We start from the raw sequence: 16,786 nt of genomic DNA, 5'->3' as shown, positions 1-16,786 counted from the left end.
CTGGAATTTTTTCTCTATCTTTTCCTCTTCCCGAGCAGTCCTTGCTGTTAGTTTCAGCACAGCTATGCTCTTTACTGTCAGGTGGGCAGTCTCTATCTTTCAGCTCTAGCCAGGAACCGCCCACTTGACAGCAGAGAGAGCATTAGTGTGCTATAAATACAGAAATGCTTGCTCGGAAACAGTAGAGGCTAGAAGAAAAATTCCAGCTGTGCCAGAATCAGTGGAACAGGGCCTATTGAAAGATGCCAAGAGTTGGTGTTAATGGTGGTGGTGAAAGGTCCCCTTTAAAAGTAAATAAATCTATAATAAAATATTCTTTGGGGCATGTTTACTAATCCTGACTAATTTACAAATCATACATTGAGACTAGACAGTATAAAGAAACGCCAAATTTATCACAGTGGCTGGGTCTGGATGATAAATTTGGTGCGTCTAGAATCTTAAAAGGATCCTATCATTGGATAACCTTTTTTCTGACTAACACGTAGGAATAGCCTTAAGAAAGGCTATTCTTCTCCTACCTTTAGATGTCTTCTCCGCGCTGCCATTCGATAGAAATCCAGGTTTTCTTTGGTATGCAGTTGAGTTCTCTCGCAGCACTGGGGGTGGTCCTCAGCGCTCAAACAGCACTGGGGGCGTTCCCAATGCTGTGAGAGAACTCTCCAGCGCCGCCTCCATCGTCTGGAACGGCCTCTCCCTGTGTCTTCTTCCGTCCTGGGTTTCAATCTTCTAGGCCTCGGGCAGAGCTGACTGCGCTTGCCCGGGCCACAAGAGGATGGCCACTTATACAGTAAGCTGGTGTAAGCGGCGATTTTCTTGTGGCCCGGACATGTGCAGTCGGCTCTGCCCAAGGCCTAGAAGATTGAAACCCAGGACGGAAGAAGACACTGGGAGAGGGCGTTCCAGAAGAAGATGGAGAGTTGTCGCGCAGCATTGGGGATGCCCCTGGTGCTGGCGGCGCAGAGAACACATCTAAAGGTAGGAGAAGAATAGCCTTTCTTAAGGCTATTCCTACGTGTTAGGGAGAAAAAAAGGATATCCAATGATAGAATCCCTTTAAGGTTATTGTCATTGACTTGACACCATAAAAGACTTGCAGGTGATAGATATCCGAAGGGAGCTTAGTTCAAGGAGCAAAAGACAAAAATATCACAAGGTGTTGTGTCTTTCAGGTCGCGATCTATCAGTGGTGCTTCTTCAGGACTTTCTACCAGCCCTATCAGCAGTCCCAGGGTAAGTGCTCCCTTCTCCATTACTCTATTCCTTATTATATCCCCTACCTATTCCCACCTACACCTCCTTTGTAATATCCAATAGCGGGGATTTATATTCCACATACAGTTGTTCCTCCATATAATGTAACAACCACTATAACTGATAATGGGAGCCATTCTTCTGTTACCCCATGCTCACGCTAGTCATCCTTATTACGTGCCATTAATGTAATATGTTGTATTTTACCTAGACAGTAGACACACATATGCTGCTTGAGTTACTAAGCTCTGAAAAGTTATAACGCAATATAAGATAATGAAGCCCAGACTTCACTGAAATAAACAGCGTATTTATATAGAGCTGTCAAACACATAACCTGAAACCAAAGATGTTATATTGGAGCCTTTTTCACCACTTCCACTTTCATAAATGTATATTTTACCCATAAAACATGGCTCAGTAACTCAAGTGAAACCCGCATGTGTGTATTTGTGGGATTTCTGTGACACATAGGTAATGGCAGAATGTGGACAATGTGAACACTAGCCAGGCATACCTACATATAAGGATCCATAGCGACTTGTGGACCTTTAGTAGAGGTCGTGTGCATGTGCCAGGCCCGTGGGAAAATGGCACATGACCTATATCTGGCCCATTCACTTCCTTTGGTGGGCCGCAAAACAGAGAGCTATTGGACTTGTTCTGAGTTTTGCCCAATGCTTGAAGCCCCATGCATGGACCTATAATAATATACGGCACGTGCATGGGGCTATTAGACTATATTGAGTCAGTGTGTGTGTCCAGCCAACAGATATTCTGTGTAACGTCAGCTTAAGATGGACAATTGCTCAAAACTAGAGATGAGCGAGCACTATTCGAAACAGCCGTTTCGAATAGCACGCTCCCATAGAAGTGAATAGAAGCGGCCAGTACACAGACTTTGCCGGCGGCCGGGTGCTTAACCCCTTACGCCCATTCATTTCTATGGGAGCGTGCTATTCGAAACGGCTGTTTCGAATAGTGTTCTCTCATCTCTACTCAAAACCTGTGATGGCTGGCTTTTTATTAGACAGTACAATCACTTATCATGTAATTGGGATGCCTGGCTCGTAGTCATGTCTGGATGAATGAGAAGTAGCCCTGGTCCTCTGTGTAATTCAGCACATGCTTCCATTATACTACAGCATCTATGCATTACGGCATAAACATGGCAATCCTCCTTACTTATTTCTCTATACTCCCAGCCATATTTACCCATATGTTAGCCAGTGTTAAACCATCGCGTTTCCCCCTGTATACAAATACAGCATCCATATGGCTAATGGAGAAACATTATACCATAAACCATATATAAAAAATATTCTTATATAACTTAAGGGGAGTCTGTCAGTAACAAACTATTTGCTACTGTAGGGAATATTGCGGACCTAGTGAACATACAAGAAAACTTTTAATCCGTGTGCTGTTGATCTCTTCTTATACCCGGGTTGGCATCAGTGGTTGTTTGTGGCCGTGGCACATTGGCCCTGTCAGTCTTTATGTTAGGGAAGTTTGTTGAGTATGGAAAATGGGTGCTGCGACAGGTGTGGCCACGTGCTTCCGAATGTGGTGTCGAGAGCATTAGACTAAGGCCCCATGGGCCAGAACCACTGCGCTAAAGCACTGCGGGAGCAACCGCGACGTGAACACATCGCAGTTCTTCCCGCAGCGCTTTGAACAGAAAGCCCACAGAGTTTTCCTCCGCGGATTTTCTGTTACAACATCTATGGGAAATCCAACAGTGTTTCCATAGATATAATTGACATGATGCGATTTTCAAAACCACGTTTTTGGAAATCGAAGCGTGTCCGTGCTGCAATTTTTTCTGCAAAGTGAGCATGAGATTTGCTTGAATCCCATCCACTTTGCAAGTACTGTAAAACGCTGTGATTTTTACTGCCGTGTTTCCACGGTGGCCAAATTGCAGCATTTCTGGCCCGTGGGCCTGGACACGCAGCTTTTTTTGTTGCAGTTTATTGAGCCAAAGTCAGGAATGGATTGAGCAGAAGGGAGAAATATAAGAGCTTCCTATATATTTCCCGTTCCTTATGTAGCCATTCTTGGCTTTGGCTTAAAAAACAGCAACAAAATCTTGTTAAAGGGTTTTCCCCCACTAAAGACATCCACAGAATATACCATTAGGCCCTATTCACATCTGCATTCAGGAGGTCCTCTTGGGGACCCTAGAAAAGGAAACCTATACACATAAAAAGCGGCTACCTAAGGACACCCGCGGACCCCATAGACTATAATGGGTCCGTGTGGTTTCTGCATGAAACCTGTGGAGAGAAAAGGACTCAGAGGACTTTTCTCTCTGCATGTTTTGTGTGGAAATTACAGGGACCTCATTATACTCTATGGGGTCTGTGGAATTCCAAACACAAATGTGAATAGGGCCTAAGTGTCTGATCAGAGTGGCCACACCTTTAGGATCCACCACCAGCCTCTGTGTCCCGGCTCTTTCCTGACTGCGACTTGGCTCAGAAGACGGTCCTCAGTAGTCGGCGTATAAAAACTCACATAGAAGTGAACGCACAATCCTCACCCCAGTTATAAATCTGAAGTACACATCTACTTGTGTAGACCACTTTCGGTCAGTCTTGGTCACTCTCTGATGTTCCCATGTACCTAGGACAGTGATGGCAGTAATATATACAGTGACTGGACAGTAGTTTGTAGGATTGCTGGTTTATTCCCTATCTGTGGTATGGCAGGTAATATGGCTGATGGCTTTCTCATTGCTGCGGGACTGCTCTCTCGCTTTGGCTGGTTTTTGGGGTGCTGCTTCTAACATGCATGTCTCTTTTCTTTTTTTCATTCTCATTTTGGCTGCTGTCATTCCTTCCATTGACCCTTTGTACCCCTATTTGACAAATGATCGTTCCTCCTCCCATGGCTGCTTTGCTTCAATGTCTCTATTTGTGACCCACTAAACCTATCAATCCGCGTCCTCTTCCTCGTGGCTTTCCAATTCTCATCCTATTTCCTTCTCGCTTCTGCTTCTCCCCGTGATGAATGTCCTTATTTCTTTTCTGCTTATTTTTCATCTTTCACTTCTCTTCCCTGGTGTCCGTCCTTTATCTTCTCTTCATATCGTGTTCTTCTTTACGTTCCCATATCTGTATGACCGTGTTTCCGCTCCTTGCTTTTCTTTGTTGGGTTCTTTGGGATCCTTCATCTTCTTCTTTTGCTGTCCTCTCTTTGCTGTTACCTCTTGCCTTCCTTACTACGTTTTCTCTCACAGCCTATAAGGAGGTTTTTTGCCCTTCCCCAGTCCCCTACCCCGTCTTCTTCACCTCATACCACCCCAGCCTCTGATTCTGCAGGGCACAGTGACTGCAACCTAACTCATCCCAAAACCCACACCTTCCCCCCCAAGCCCAGAACGTCAGACAAACCCCTTCAGACAACTCGTTCCAATCCCCTTCCTGCTACAAATAACTCGAGTGTCCCACCAAGGGCTCCAAACTCTCCTGCTGGGCATAATGCGTGCAGAACATCCAACAAATTGCCCCCATCTGATCTGGCCCCCAAATCTGTGCCCCTTATACAGGTTACCCCTCATCCGTCACCCCGTGGCAGCCCCCTCCCTACTCCCAAGGGAACGCCTGTACACACGCCCAAGGAAAGTCCGGCGGGCACCCCTTCCCCTACCCCTCCATCCAGCCCAAGTATTGGAGGAATGCCTTGGAGGACAAGACTGAATTCAATCAAGAACAACTTCCTGGGGTCACCGAGATTCCATCGCCGCAAACTTCAAGGTGAGAAAGAATTCTTAAGAATGAGTACAAGTGAATAGTGGGCGACTGAATCGTGTGCTAGAACCTCGAGTCATCTGAAGGGCTCAGGATGCTGATTTAGCTGCCCTGTCAATGACATTGAGGAACACATCAGAGGTCCTAAACAGGACTGGCTGACTCTAATGTGTATAGGGGTCTCCTTACCGTCCTCATGAAGGAAGGTGGTGGGCAAGAGAATTCGATTTCAATCTATATGCACTTGGGCCACCACTCACTTCCCTACATCTAACCAAGCCGAGTGTGCATGTGTATGGGGGGAACTGGGGAAGATAGCTGAGGCCTGATCGGTGGTCTGTGTATAGTCAGCCTTAGTTATAGCTGTAACCCCCATTCACTTATACGCACAGTCTTTACGTAACTCCCGAATATGACATACAGACAGGCCCGGGGTCAGGGGATCCATTTTTGAGATAGGTATAGGTCCCAGAAGTGGAACTCACGTCTCTCAAATTTTTATGGCCTACCTTGAAAATAGTAAAAGTAATAATAGATGGAGATGGAATATATTTTTTTATTATTATATTAATTTATTTTACTATTTATTCAGTTTATTTTATCTAGGACTTGTCTGCTTTTGGAAATATTTGCATTCCCCGTAAAATACTAAAATTCTGGAGAAAATTTTCTTAAACCTCTGTGCCATTCTCTGCGATCCCTTTATTATTCCTCCAGGGAATTGCGTGTTACATTCCCCTTATCATTGCTGTGTACCCCTATACAGTCTAGGTATTTAGTGACTATTTTCTTTGTATAGGTTAGGATGTATTTCCGACAAAAAGCTTGCATGGATGGGACGGAGGAAGTGCGAGCCTGTATATGATATAATAAGCACATTGATGAGAGATGACCATATTAATATTAATCTATCCTATGTGTTCAGTTCCCACAGCAGATGAAATGACCAACTTGACCCCAGAATCATCTCCAGAGTGAGTATTCTGTTGTACCCCATAGTTATTGCCGACCCTTTCTACTCAACCTTTTCCGCCTTTTACCTTATACTCAGACCACCTACTCAATTTAACAGGTGACCTGTTACCAGCCACAGTCTGTGTCACGATGGTAAATGTAGGAAGTTTCCATCAGATCTGAAAAATAAAGACATTTATAGCAAATCTACAGATGTTTGTCCCACCTATGGGTCCCATATCCATAAATTACCACTGGCACATGGTCATATGGGGTTAGGGTCCCCCATCCCATGGCCGCTGTGAATGGAGTGGTGGCACAAGCGTGGCGTTCTCTATTGTTTCTATCAGAGGTCCTAACACAACCAAGTAAATGTGCTTGACTGTTTTTGGAACTCCCATAGAAATGAATAGAGAAATATGAGCAAACACCATTTCATTCACAGCAGCCATGGTATGGGTGTCCCCAATATCTATTATCAAGATGGATGTGTGTCCCAGCGGTAATTTATGACAAATACACGTGTCTTGTGAATATTCCATAAATCTGGGCGATATATAGATCAGTGTAGTCTTGCTCGTCTGTATTATTATATGGATCGCATGGTTATTAATGGGTCTTACTGAGCATTGGTGAAATTGTTTCTGAGATAACCGTACAGCAATGTTTCCCAGCGATGACTCCCTCAGCCCTTGGGATTGAGGAGCTGGTCATAAGTTTCCTGAAACTTATGGAACCTGTTACTTGTACCATACAGAGTTAAGATCCATCACTTTCACCATAAAGCATAGAGATCCACTTTCTTAAAGATGCTCAGCAAACCAGTCACTACATAGAATGTTTTATCTACCCTTCGAGGTAGCAATGGGTACAAGGCTATGGAGAAGAAAACTTGTCCATGGATTCCTCAATGTTCTTATGGTTACAAACCATTGCCATAGCTATTTGTGGATGTAGTTTCAGAGCCTATAGGTTTTCAATAGCAATCCGCAGCTATTCTCTCTTACCCCTCGTTTGGTAATCTGTTCGGGGAGTCCGTATGGGGACCCTCCAAACAGAATACCAAATGCATTGGCAAGCGGTGTGCAGTGAAAGTACATGGACCCCATACACTATAATGGGGTCTGTGTGCTCTCCACGAATCATGTGGACGTGAACGTAGATCACAAAGTACTTTTCTGTCCACATGCTCCATGCGGAGATCACACGGACCCCATTATAATCTATGGGGTCCATGTGCTCTCACTGCACACCGCTTGCCAATGTATTTGGCAGTCCGTTGGGGGGGTGGGGGGACTCCCCCAAACGGATTACCAACACAGATGTGAATGAGGCCAAACATAAACACATGGTTCGGCTAAGTATGCATGTGTTTGCAATGGGGGAGAAGAATACAACAGCCAGACATTTCTGGTGTTTTATCTCTTGTGAGAGCAAAGGATTGGGCAAGTTGTAATCCAGTATGCCCAATCCTTCTTGGAGAGGTGGCTGGATTCTTATAACGTTGCGCTGATCTGTATGGCTTTATTCAGCCTTTGTTTTATTCTCACGTCTTGTCTCCTTTCTTTTCTCTGTTTCTATTTTCTATCTGATTCCTTCCCAGACTGGCCAAAAAGTCTTGGTTTGGTAACTTCCTCACCTTGGAGAAAGAAGATCAAATCTTTGTGGTCATTAAGGACAAGCCTTTAAGCTCCATTAAAGCTGACATAGTACAAGCCTTTCTGTCGGTAAGACTATATATATATTATTTATACACGGTTTCCCATGAAGACTTCATCTCAATGCCGGCATGTTGATATTATTTTTTAGCTGCAGCAGTCACCCACCCATTATAATGTGTCTTCTGTAGATCCCAAGTCTCAGTCACAGCGTGATATCACAAACCAGTTTCCGAGCGGAGTACAAGTCCACAGGGGGTCCATCTGTCTTCCAGAAGCCAGTGAAGTTTCAAGTGGATATTACATATACAGAAAGTGGAGAGAAGCAGAAGGACTGCGGGATTTACTCAGTCACCTTTACTCTGCTATCAGGTAGCGCTGACCCGCTCACGTTTATTACCTTGCTCTACACCTTTAAGTGCCCATACTATTATCTGCCGGGGAAGAATGTGGTTGGGTCTGTTTTGGATATACAGACACAGGTAGGGGTAACAAGGCCCTCTACTCTACATGCAACATACAGCGCTTATATTCTCTTATGTGACGGAGGGACTGTTGGGCCCTGTCAGGTACTAGGTCTAGTATATGTACGACATGTTCCAATATATACAGTGATATCTCTGCAGGGGAATAATAAAAATCATGAGGTCACAACACAGGGGTGATGTCAAAAAGTAAAAGTATCAAACATAGTGATGTCATAGTATCAACGTAATGTCACAGTAGAGAGATAAAGCAGCAATTTATTTTAAAGGAATTTTATACAATTATTTCACGGTAAAGGTATGATCAGTAGTATTACAGAACACAGAATATACACTGATATAACCTTATGTGGCAGAGTAAATTAGTGACACACATTTGTAGTGAGGCACAGTTAGGAGGACATGGCCACAATGATGCACAGTTAGTAAGACATGGCTGTAGTGAGGCACAGTTAGTAAGACGTGGCTGCAGTGAGGCACAGTTAGTAAGACATGGCTGCAGTGAGGCACAGTTAGTAAGACATGGCTGCAGTGAGGCACAGATAGTAAGACATGGCCACAGTGATACACAGTTAGTAAGACATGGCTGCGGTGAGGCACAGTTAGTAAGACATGGCCACAGTGATGCACAGTTAGTAAGACATGGGTTCGGTGAGGCACAGTGAATAAGACGTGGCTGCAGTGAGGCACAGTTAGTAAGACATGGCTGCAGTGAGGCACAGATAGTAAGACATGGCCACAGTGATACACAGTTAGTAAGACATGGCTGCGGTGAGGCCCAGTTAGTAAGACATGGCTGCGGTGAGGCACAGTTAGTAAGACATGGCTGCGGTGAGGCACAGTTAGTAAGACATGGCTGCGGTAAGGCACAGTTAATAAGATGTGGCTGCGGTGAGGCACAGTTAATAAGACGTGGCCGCAGTGACGCACAGTTAGTAAGACGTGACTGTAGTGATGCACAGTTAGTAAGATGTGGCTGCGGTGAGGCACAGTTAGTAAGACGTGGCTGCAGTGAGGCACAGTTAATAAGACGTGGCTGCGGTTAGGCACAGTTAGTAAGACGTGGCTGCGGTGAGGCACAGTTAGTAAGACGTGGCTGCGGTGAGGCACAGTTAATAAGACATGGCTGCGGTGAGGCACAGTTAATAAGACGTGGCTGCAGTGAGGTACAGTTAGTAAGTAACTGTCTTCCTAATTACATCATGGAAGGCAGATTTGCATATTCTTCCCATAGTTCCTTGCAAAGTGGAGTGCTAAAGGCTTAACAAGTCTCCACACACCTATATGGTGGTCTCTCCCTAAGGAGTGACAATATCCCCTTAACTAAGTAATTATGAGCATTGTTTATAGGGGATTCGTGCCATTGTACATCCACGTGGGCAGTGCCTGTCAGCATAAAAAATCCTATTTTACCTATATGGTCTATATGCAGACTATTCAGTACAATGTCTGCCATTCTGCATGTTGACATATGTTACATTCTGTAATTGCTTCAGGTCCCAGCAGGAGGTTCAAACGGGTTGTGGAGACAATTCAGACTCAGCTCTTGAGTTCCCACGAGCAACCATCTGTACTGCAGCTTTCAGGTGAGAGGATAGAAGGTGTATTCTACCTTACTATATGCCTTACACAAAGCACATAAGCAAGTGACCTGCACCATACATTAAAATCCGAGCACTGATCTGTGTCTCTATGGTAAGTACGCCACTGATGCCCAGGGAGGCAGAATCTGGCCCTTAAGATGGAAGTGTAAAACCCCGGGTGCAGATATATAATACACACGCTATAGCGCTGGACTACAACTAGCGGCAATACATTTTGCATGCTGGCAGGTGTACAGCACATCTCACTTTAAGGGAGTCTGCCATTGCCTTTCAAAAACTGAATACAGTGCCAGGTAGTGGTCTGAAATATCATATGCAAGTGAGTTGCCAAGTGGGTGGTCCCAATCAGGGCAAGTGCTCAGCCTGTCCTATGTAAATCCTGCTTTATTTATGGTGAGGAAGGCACTGACAGACTCCCTTTAACAGGGTCTTGATGATAAGGCGATCATTGGGTATGCTGCTGTTAGGACCCTCGAAATCAGTCATATCAGTGAATCTGCTGGGAATACAGGAAGCCCAGGGGAAAAGCGCCCATCTGACCCCAAGGATAGTCATAGTATGTTCTGATAGTTGTAATATACTCCAACCTTTAATACGATTTTCAGCACTTATATATGATAACATTAACCCTTAAGTACTATCATGGTGTCTATCATACACCACTGCCATATAGTACTTAAGGGTTAAACATGTGACGTGAGCACAGAAAGAACAGAGACAGCCGCAGTCTAGAGATCTTTCCATAGGAAGAATAGCGTCCAGATTATGTTACTTTCTATGGAGCAGTTTGTTACGGCACAGCCAGGTATATAGTTTGCTATACATTATATACACAGGCAGCATCTACTGTGCATTGTATACTCATTGCACTGGTTAATAATATGACAATAAAGAACGTGAATGATCATAAATGAGGTTTTATTACAATACCTGGAGTCTATCCCTCAGTTCACCTTCCATCTTACTCCCAGCATACTGTACTCTGCATATTCTTTCTTTGGAAAGACTTCTCTGACGCTGTGAATTATTATTATTATTAATTATTATTATAATACTTCCTACATTAGCCAAGGATTCATTGTTGGAAATGATGTAGAATTGTTCTAGATGTGTTATAGGATTGTTCTAGATGTGTGTACCATGTCATCTTAGTGTTGCCAGATGAGCCATTTAAAGGGCCGGTGTCGTTTTGTTGGAACACAGCTGTCTTGTCATGCCATGAAGACATGGTTTTCCAGTGATATTTTTGCCCTCACCTATTCTTGAAGTTTTCTTATGATATTGGAGCCCCTATTCTGGGATGATCTCACCCTTTACACAATTCCCTCCTCTCTTATGCTTGTTTCACATCTGTGTTCGGTATTCTGTCTGGGGAGTCCGCATGGGGAGCCTCCGAACGGACTACCGAACGCAAGTGCTTTCACTGCAGCAGTGTGCAGTGAAAGCACTCGGACCCCATAGACTATAATGGGGTCTGTGTGCTTGCCGCACGCTGCCCGCACAAGTCATGCGGACAGGAACTACTTTCCTGTCTGCATGATCCCTGCAGAGATCTGGCGGCATGCACATGGACCCCATTATAGTCTATGGGGTCCGTGTGCTTTCACTGCACACCGCTTGCAGTTGCTTTCGGTATTCTGTTTGGAGGGAGGGGTCCTCATGCGGACTCCCCCGGACAGAATACCAACGCAGATGTGAACAAGGGGTATATACACATCCACTATATCAGCTGTATGAGGATGTCTCAACAGCAGGTGAAATGGATGGAGATGTTGGTTTTCTCCCAGAAGATGAACTGCTACCCGAGGTGTCTGACAGTGTCTTTCCCTTTCCTTGTTGAAAGCACATGCACTCCTGGCCAAGTCGAGCATGTATGTATATGGAGGTATGACAAGGAATAGCTGTCATCCAAACAAACAGGTATTGGAGCTGTATGGGTACCTTAACTTTGTCATCTTTGGAGTGTGAACTTTAAGGATGAGATCTAGGCCCCCAAACAGCCCCGATAGGAGCCACTTGTGACTACCTTTACCTGGCTAACCTGGCAACATAAATCCATCTCTCATCCAAAACATCCATTAGTACAACCTTCCTACTCTGTGTGTGTTACAGGCCTTTAGTCGCCAAAAACAACGTGCAAATCCCATTATGTATCTGGAAGGTCTACAAAGAGTGAAAATATTCTAAACCTGCCATCAGCAGAATATATAAAAATTAAGAGCAAAACAGACACTGAAAGTGAACCTATCACCTGCTTACCCATAGTAGGATTCCTTCTAGGGGAGAATATATCCCTCGTAAGGTACCTGACAGTATATAGTATATATACTGTGCCCCCCATACAGAGCGAGAGGTGACAGGTGCACTTTATAGTAATACTCAGGTCATACTTTGCATTATACCTATTGCTTGTTTATTGTAGTATATTTAAGGGAGTTGAATGAGATGAGAAAAACATGACTGCTTACTTTCAGATACAGCGCCACCCCTCTCCCCAGGTTGTATGTGGCATTGCAGCTTTGCTCTGTTCAATTCAAAGGGGCTTAGCTGCAATACCAGATACAGCCTATGGACAAAGGTGGTGCTGCTTGTGGAAGAAGGTAGATATATGTATTCTCATCTTATACATCCCCTTTAAAGCCTAACCTCTTTAAAAATTTGTGAATTCTGGTGTTATTACAGCTGACCTCAGGAAGGGCGGGGGGAGATCACCTTGTTCCGTTCACATATCGCTAGGGCTGCATGGCAACTTTGGCTGTGACACCGTCATGTCGCCTTGTCATGTCTTCCCTAATGTAAGTGAATGCAGTTGCATTGTGGCCCTGAGGGTGTTGCGATTTCTAGTTGCAAAACAATCCACCAGTGCTCGATCTTTATGTAACCGGACGTCATAGTCGTAGCACGCTCGGGGCCGTAGTGTGATCCCATACACTTACATTGGGAAGGAGTCATGTGAAGCCAATGCCAAAGTTGCCGTTTAGCCCTGGCCTAATAGGAACCCACCAAATAACGCCCAAATTCTCTGCGGCAATATTGGGGTGAACTGCAATCTCACCTGAATTTTCCAGCTTTTTACAAGACGTTAGGCTGAAGGGTAAGAAGAGATGGAGTGTTTACCATATTCGATAGCCCCCATTCAACGGCCAATGGCTGCGTGATTTTGTGGGTCATACTTAGGTGTTACCTTCAAAATTGAATGGGTTTATGGCACACGAGGCCACCGCTCCATCCGTCTTATTCTTGATGAACGGTGTGTGCGTTAAAAGGGGGGCGGCTGTTTTGTGTGGGAATGTTTGGTTCATGTCCCCCCACCCTGTTTTTCCCCTTGTGCTGTTCAGACACAAATAACTGTATGGAGTATCTCAGTGGGAAGATCTCAAAATGTGGTAAGGACCCTCCAGCTGTGTGCTCATATCTCCGCTGCTGTTGCTATCGCTCCCCTTCCCCCCCTTGCTTCCCACGCAAATAACCCTTAAGTCAACCCCTACCCACCCCTGCTCATGACAGCTCCTTTCCTCAGATCCCACCTACCCCTCCCAGGGTAATGCACTATAACTGCACCATCACAGGCGAGAACTGACCTACTCTACGCATACAGATACACATACACCAAACACTTGTGTATATACACTTGCATAGGACCATACACACCAAGGTAATACATGCTAGTTACTCTCCACTTAAAGGGGCTGTGTCACTGTGCAGGTATATACAGATATAGTCCACTATATCCATAGAACTATCTGCAATAATGGAATTCTTGTAACTTGAAATTTCTTAAAGGGGTTACCATTTTCTTGTAAATTAATCTCAAAAGAGTATTAAAGTAATAACAAGTTATCCCCTAACCACCGGCCCATCTGTCAGGACTCACTGATAAGTGAACCGGGTCCTCACGCCACTCCAATCCTGTGGATCGTGAGAGTAGTGATGTACTCAGCGTCTCTCAGGCAGTCTCATAGGGGTTAATTACGCAGTAGTGCACGTGCATGACAATTGTTCCATTCACACAGAGACTCTAGAGACACCATGGATAGGGAGTGCAGCCTTTTACTGCCTTTATTTTACTTGCTTCTCCTTGTATCACTTTTATTTACATGCAGTGAATCTGTGGACAAACTACATTTCCCATGATTCATCTGCCGGCTCTCACTCTCTGTATACCCCTCACTTCTCCAGGCTACCCTGCAATGAAATCACAGGTAATAAATCGCCCTTTCGTGCAAGGTCACATGATGCTGTGATGTTTTGTTTGCAAGCTCATCAAACACGGAGACTGAGAGGAGGCAGATGAATAATGGGAAATGTAGTTTGTCCACAGAGTCACTGAATGTTAATAACAGTGATACAAGGAGCAGCAAGTAAAATAAAGCCAAGCAAAGGGTGCACAAGTATTTGTCCTCCCATGGTGGCCAATGGCTGTATCATTACCTTCAAAATTGCAGGTTATGGCCGTGCCACAATATTGGTCAGCGTTGTCTCTTCAGATGTGAGCTGTGCCTCTGTGTTACTTGGCCATGATTGAGACAATAAAGTTTCTATTCGCTGACCACAAACCGAGATCTTTAAGCTAGTGAACATTTGAGGCACAATGGGGGAATGTATCGAACCCTGCACGCCAAAATTTTGGCATAAAAATTGGCAAAAATATGGATCTGCCATTTTTTGAGATCATGTGCTCAAAACTTTTGCAGCTTTTTTCATTTTTACACCACATACTCCACTTTGAAAAGGGGTGGGAAAGTGGGCGAGGTTAGCCTGTATGTCCGACTACCTAAATTGGCACAATCTTAGACCTGGTTCACATCTGCGTTCAGTGTTCCGTTTGGGGAGTCCGCTTGGGAACCCCCCGAACAGAATACTGAACGCATTGACAAGTGGGGAGCTTATGAAAGCACATGGACCCCATAGACTATAATGGGGTCCTTGTATTTTCTGCGCGGTGTCCACATGAACAGGCGGAGAGGAACTACTTTCTTCTCCACATGATTCGTGCAGACACCGCGCGGAAAACATACGGACCCCATTATAGTCTATGGGGTCCATGTGCTTTCATAAGCTCACCACTTGTCAATGTGTTCGGTATTCCATTTGTGGGCTCCCCAAGCGGACTCCCCGAACAGAATGCCGAACAGAGCTGTGAACCAGGCCTCAGGAGTAAGAACAGAAGTATAAGGGCCCGTTCCCACGATGTAACGCGGCGCTCATTCTGACACATAAACACGTGTCAGAGTGAGCGCTTCAAAACAGAATCCCATTGACCTCAATGGGTTCCGTCTTATGCGCGCTGTACACATTGAAATCAATGGGAAGCTTTTCAAGCCATTGATTTCAATGTGTTACGCATGTTAAACAGAACCCATTGAAGTCAATGGGATTCTGTTTTGAAGCGCTGACTCTGACACATGTTTACGTGTAAGAATGAGCGCCGCGTTACATCATGGGAATGGGCCCTTAGATTTATGGAGCCTCCAAATTTATCTAAAATTCTGAGATATTTGATCAATTTGGCGCAGATTACACCAATGTAGACTCCAGCAAAACCGATGGCTAAAAATTCCCCTCTACATTACAAAGTTGCATGACTTCCCGTGTTGCAATAAATTATTTTCTGGAAGTAAAACAAACCCCCTACAATTATATCTGCGTCTCGGAAAGAGATGGCAGACGACTGCTCCTAATGGGGTGGTGGCAATCCAAATTTTTGGAGTCATTAAGCAGTGATGCATGCCCGTGGCGGAATTATGCAATGTATGTAATAAATATATTACCAGTGAGTCCTGCACAGTGACCTAGCCCCGCACGTCCCATCCCCCACCTATAGCCACCAGCTGCTTTTCCCCCGGATATACCCCGAGGCCTGAACTTTTCCCTTGCATGACTGGATTGTCATAGATTTTGGCACGTTTAGAAGTGCACTTCTTGGAAACCATTGCTCTTCTCCCAGATAAGTTGAGGCAGAAATTTTTTAAGGCGCTGCTTCTGGCGAGGACCCTGAAAATCTGTAATATGTAATTCTAACACTTGCGGCTCTCCCACTATGCCTGGCCTTTCTTTCTTTCCTCCCCCTATCTTATTCCTATATCTCTGTCATCTCCAATCCTCTTATGTTGTCCATTCATCACTCTCGGCCCCCTCTGTTTATTTTGCCTTCATGTTATTCCATCCATTTTTCTTCTCACCCTCCGTTATCACTTCCCGTCATCCATCCTTCATGATGGCATCTCCATCTTCCCCTGATCTGTTATTTCCCTGCATATGGCTCCTGGCAGTCACTTCATTTCTCTGAAATCAACATTACAAGCAGTGACCTGAATGATACATCACCTATATGTCATTATAATGTCTACAAGGACTAACGTGGCTCCTGTGAACACTTAGAATGGCGCGGTCCGGCCCTCAGAAGAAGTAATAAACCCGCGCCTGACACCTATACTTCCAATATCGGCGGCACACTTGGCGCCGGTGCTGAAGGAGATGCGGTTTTAAAGGGAAGATTTGTGAAACTGTCTAAGGGTGCATTCACACGGAGTAACGTGCCGCGTGACCTGGTACGTATACGCCATGTGAGATTTTGAGCGCCGTATACGCTCCCATTGATTTCAATGGGAGTTAGTCTCATATACGCTGCGTTATTTTGCGGCCGTGATTTTGCAAAATAACGCGGCGTATACGATCCAGGCTCCCATTGAAATCAATGGGAGCGTATACGGCGCTCAAAATCTCACACAGCGTATACGTACCAGGTCACGCGGCACGTTACTCCGTGTGAATGCACCCTAAAGCCTATCACAAGAAATCATGAAAGTCTACGGGTGTATTCACATGTGAACTGTGAAAAAAGTCCATCAAAAAAGCGGACGTCCTATATTTGTTTGTTTTGATGGCCATCAATACTCAATGCAAGTCATTGGGTCCGTTTTTAATGGCCAGTAGACAAATAAGAATCCGTTTTGACGGGTGTTGAAAACCTTCAAGGAGGCTTGGGATGTATAAAATGGAACAGTTGTGCATATAAGGCTTTGGGGTATGTTCACACAGTTGATTTGGCATGCTGAAGCCCGGTTCACATCTGC

General features: G+C 44.8%; 1 protein-coding gene across 8 annotated transcripts in view; it reads left to right on the top strand.

Moving 5' to 3' along the window:
* Window positions 1-16,786, top strand: part of BRSK2 (BR serine/threonine kinase 2) — a 98,975-nt gene that overhangs the window by 76,221 nt on the left and 5,968 nt on the right. For 3 of the 8 annotated variants that reach the window (XM_075281366.1, XM_075281367.1, XM_075281369.1), the window contains exons 13-19: window positions 1,173-1,233; window positions 4,499-5,015; window positions 5,935-5,983; window positions 7,567-7,690; window positions 7,813-7,993; window positions 9,603-9,692; window positions 13,049-13,096. In XM_075281366.1, coding sequence (XP_075137467.1) covers window positions 1,173-1,233; window positions 4,499-5,015; window positions 5,935-5,983; window positions 7,567-7,690; window positions 7,813-7,993; window positions 9,603-9,692; window positions 13,049-13,096 — 1,070 coding nt within the window. Of the gene's footprint in view, window positions 1-1,172; window positions 1,234-4,498; window positions 5,016-5,934; window positions 5,984-7,566; window positions 7,691-7,812; window positions 7,994-9,602; window positions 9,693-13,048; window positions 13,450-16,786 lie in introns of those variants that run through there. The other 5 variants (XM_075281373.1, XM_075281374.1, XM_075281371.1 and 2 more) reach the window with 3 other exon arrangements.

The sequence above is a fragment of the Leptodactylus fuscus genome, chromosome 7, assembly GCF_031893055.1.
Source record: "Leptodactylus fuscus isolate aLepFus1 chromosome 7, aLepFus1.hap2, whole genome shotgun sequence".
NCBI lineage: Eukaryota > Metazoa > Chordata > Amphibia > Anura > Leptodactylidae > Leptodactylus > Leptodactylus fuscus.
The sequence above is the reverse complement of the archived record's forward strand: the minus strand, read 5'-3'. Positions and strand labels throughout refer to the sequence as shown.